Source organism: Procambarus clarkii, chromosome 6 (assembly GCF_040958095.1).
Source record: "Procambarus clarkii isolate CNS0578487 chromosome 6, FALCON_Pclarkii_2.0, whole genome shotgun sequence".
Lineage (NCBI taxonomy): Eukaryota > Metazoa > Arthropoda > Malacostraca > Decapoda > Cambaridae > Procambarus > Procambarus clarkii.
Window position 1 is genome coordinate 29,250,488 of NC_091155.1, and position 2,018 is coordinate 29,252,505.

A 2,018-nucleotide genomic window follows, 5' to 3' on the forward strand; every position below is an offset into this window, starting at 1 on the left:
GATGGGTCCAGTGTCCACGTTACTTCTCACTACACTGCTTCCTTGATTATATATTTCTACCATCTTGTCCCTTTGGGGATAACGATGGGGCTCCAGCTCCCGGCCCACGGCCAGCACACCCAGGAAATCATCGCCCCATTCATTTTAGCCTCAACCAGGCAGCCATATTTAACGAGAAGTTCGGTTGTTCTACACAATACAATGATCCTCCTGCCACTCAAAGCGAGGGTCGATCCGACGTGCTGGTTCTCAGTTTTGAAAGATCTTTCAAACATCATTACCAAGTGCCAGCAGGTCTTCGCCTGACGAAGGTCAGCCGGTGAGTGACTTTTCTCCATCAGTTAGTAATCAAGAAGGACCAATAATAATCACGGGCACAGGGGATGTGTCTATGGAGCTTGTCTCCCATTGGTGGAACATCCTCCTCTGTTTCAAAATGTTGACGAGTGTCTCTTGACGTCACGGCTCTTCCGGGCGCCATCTTGTTCTAGAAGGTTCCAGGGGGAGTAATGTCCACATCGAACCGCCTTCCTTAGCGTGTACATCTCTGGGCTGTAATTTTTAAGACTCGTCCCCAGTTGCTTCTAGATGCCGCCTCGAACGAGTACGCCTCTCAAAGTGTCGCCAAAGATGGTGTAGTTGTCCTTAATGGCTGGCACACTTGAGGGTGTATAGCATGTGGAGTGTCACACTTGAGGGTGTATAGCATGTGGAGTGTCACACTTGAGGGAGCAGAGTGTGTTGAGTGTCACACTTGAGGGAGCAGAGTGTGTTGAGTGACACACTTGAGGGAGCAGAGTGTGTTGAGTGTCACACTTGAGGGTGCAGAGTGTGTTGAGTAACACACTTGAGGGTGCAGAGTGTGTTGAGTGTCACACTTGAGGAAGCAGAGTGTGTTGAGTGTCACACTTGAGGAAGCAGAGTGTGTTGAGTGTCACACTTGATGGAGCAGAGTGTGTGGGCGGGGTCCCAGCCCCCCCCCCCACCACCACCCACATAATACGACTCTAAACTCCATATTTACGTCCCAGGAACCACTTGACCCGAGGTCCATCTGGGAGTGGACTCAGTTTCAGAGGAATTCCACAATACTAGTGTAGGATGGTGGGGTGTAAGGGGAGGGGGTGTAGAGGGGTGGGGGGTGTAGGATGGTGGGGTGTAAGGGGAGGAGGTGTAGAGGGGTGGGGGGTGTAGGATGGTGGGGTGTAAGGGGAGGAGGTGTAGAGGGGTGGGGGTGTAGGATGGTGGGGTGTAAGGGGAGGAGGTGTAGAGGGGTGGGGGGTGTAGGATGGTGGGGTGTAAGGGGAGGAGGTGTAGAGGGGTGGGGGGTGTAGGATGGTGGGGTGTAAGGGGAGGAGGTGTAGAGGGGTGGGGGTGTAGGATGGTGGGGTGTAAGGGGAGGAGGTGTAGAAGGTGAGGGGTGTAGGATGGTGGGGTGTAAGTGGATGTGTAGAGGGGTGGGGGGTGTAGGATTGTGGGGTGTAAGGGGAGGTGTAGAGAGGCGGGGGGGGGTGTAGGATGGTGGGGTGTAAGGGGAGGAGGTGTAGAGGGGTGGGGGTGTATTGTGAGAGGGTGTAAGGACAGGGGGGGGGTAAGGGATGGAGGGGATATATAGCGATAAAGCAGTGCCAGGCCAGGTCAGGTCGGTCAGTTCCGGCACCTGCCTTCTAATCTGCGCCTCTCACTCTGGCCCTGGCGTCAGGTCTCGTGGCGGAGGGCCGTTGTTGGCACCGGTGTCGATAAGCTGCCACACTCCAGCACCTTCCACGGGTCACCAGAGTGCCACTCCCACGCTGTCTGCCCTTTGGGCCCTGACCCGCGACCCTCTTCCAGGGACTTTCGACCTTACGCCCTGCCATTGAACTGTACTGTCTGGCCCCGGAAGGCGGAGATTTCAAGCAGGAGAGAATAAGCGGGGTTCTATACTTTATACGTCCCCACAGTGCCGCTGGGGCCAGATTGGCCAGGCTGGTGCAGTGCCGGCAGGGGATTTACTGACCCACACTCCCACCCTCACG

At 55.6% G+C, this 2,018-nt stretch overlaps 1 protein-coding gene across 1 annotated transcript in view; it reads right to left on the bottom strand.

The window, feature by feature from the left end:
- LOC138355747 (uncharacterized protein SPEM3-like) overlaps positions 1 to 481 on the bottom strand; it is a 6,703-nt gene extending 6,222 nt beyond the window's left edge. Inside the window, exon 1 of the mRNA XM_069311129.1 lies at positions 373 to 481. Within this exon, the coding sequence (XP_069167230.1) occupies positions 373 to 481 (109 nt within the window). The remainder of the gene's footprint in view (positions 1 to 372) is intronic.
- Between the last annotated feature and the right edge of the window lie 1,537 nt (positions 482 to 2,018).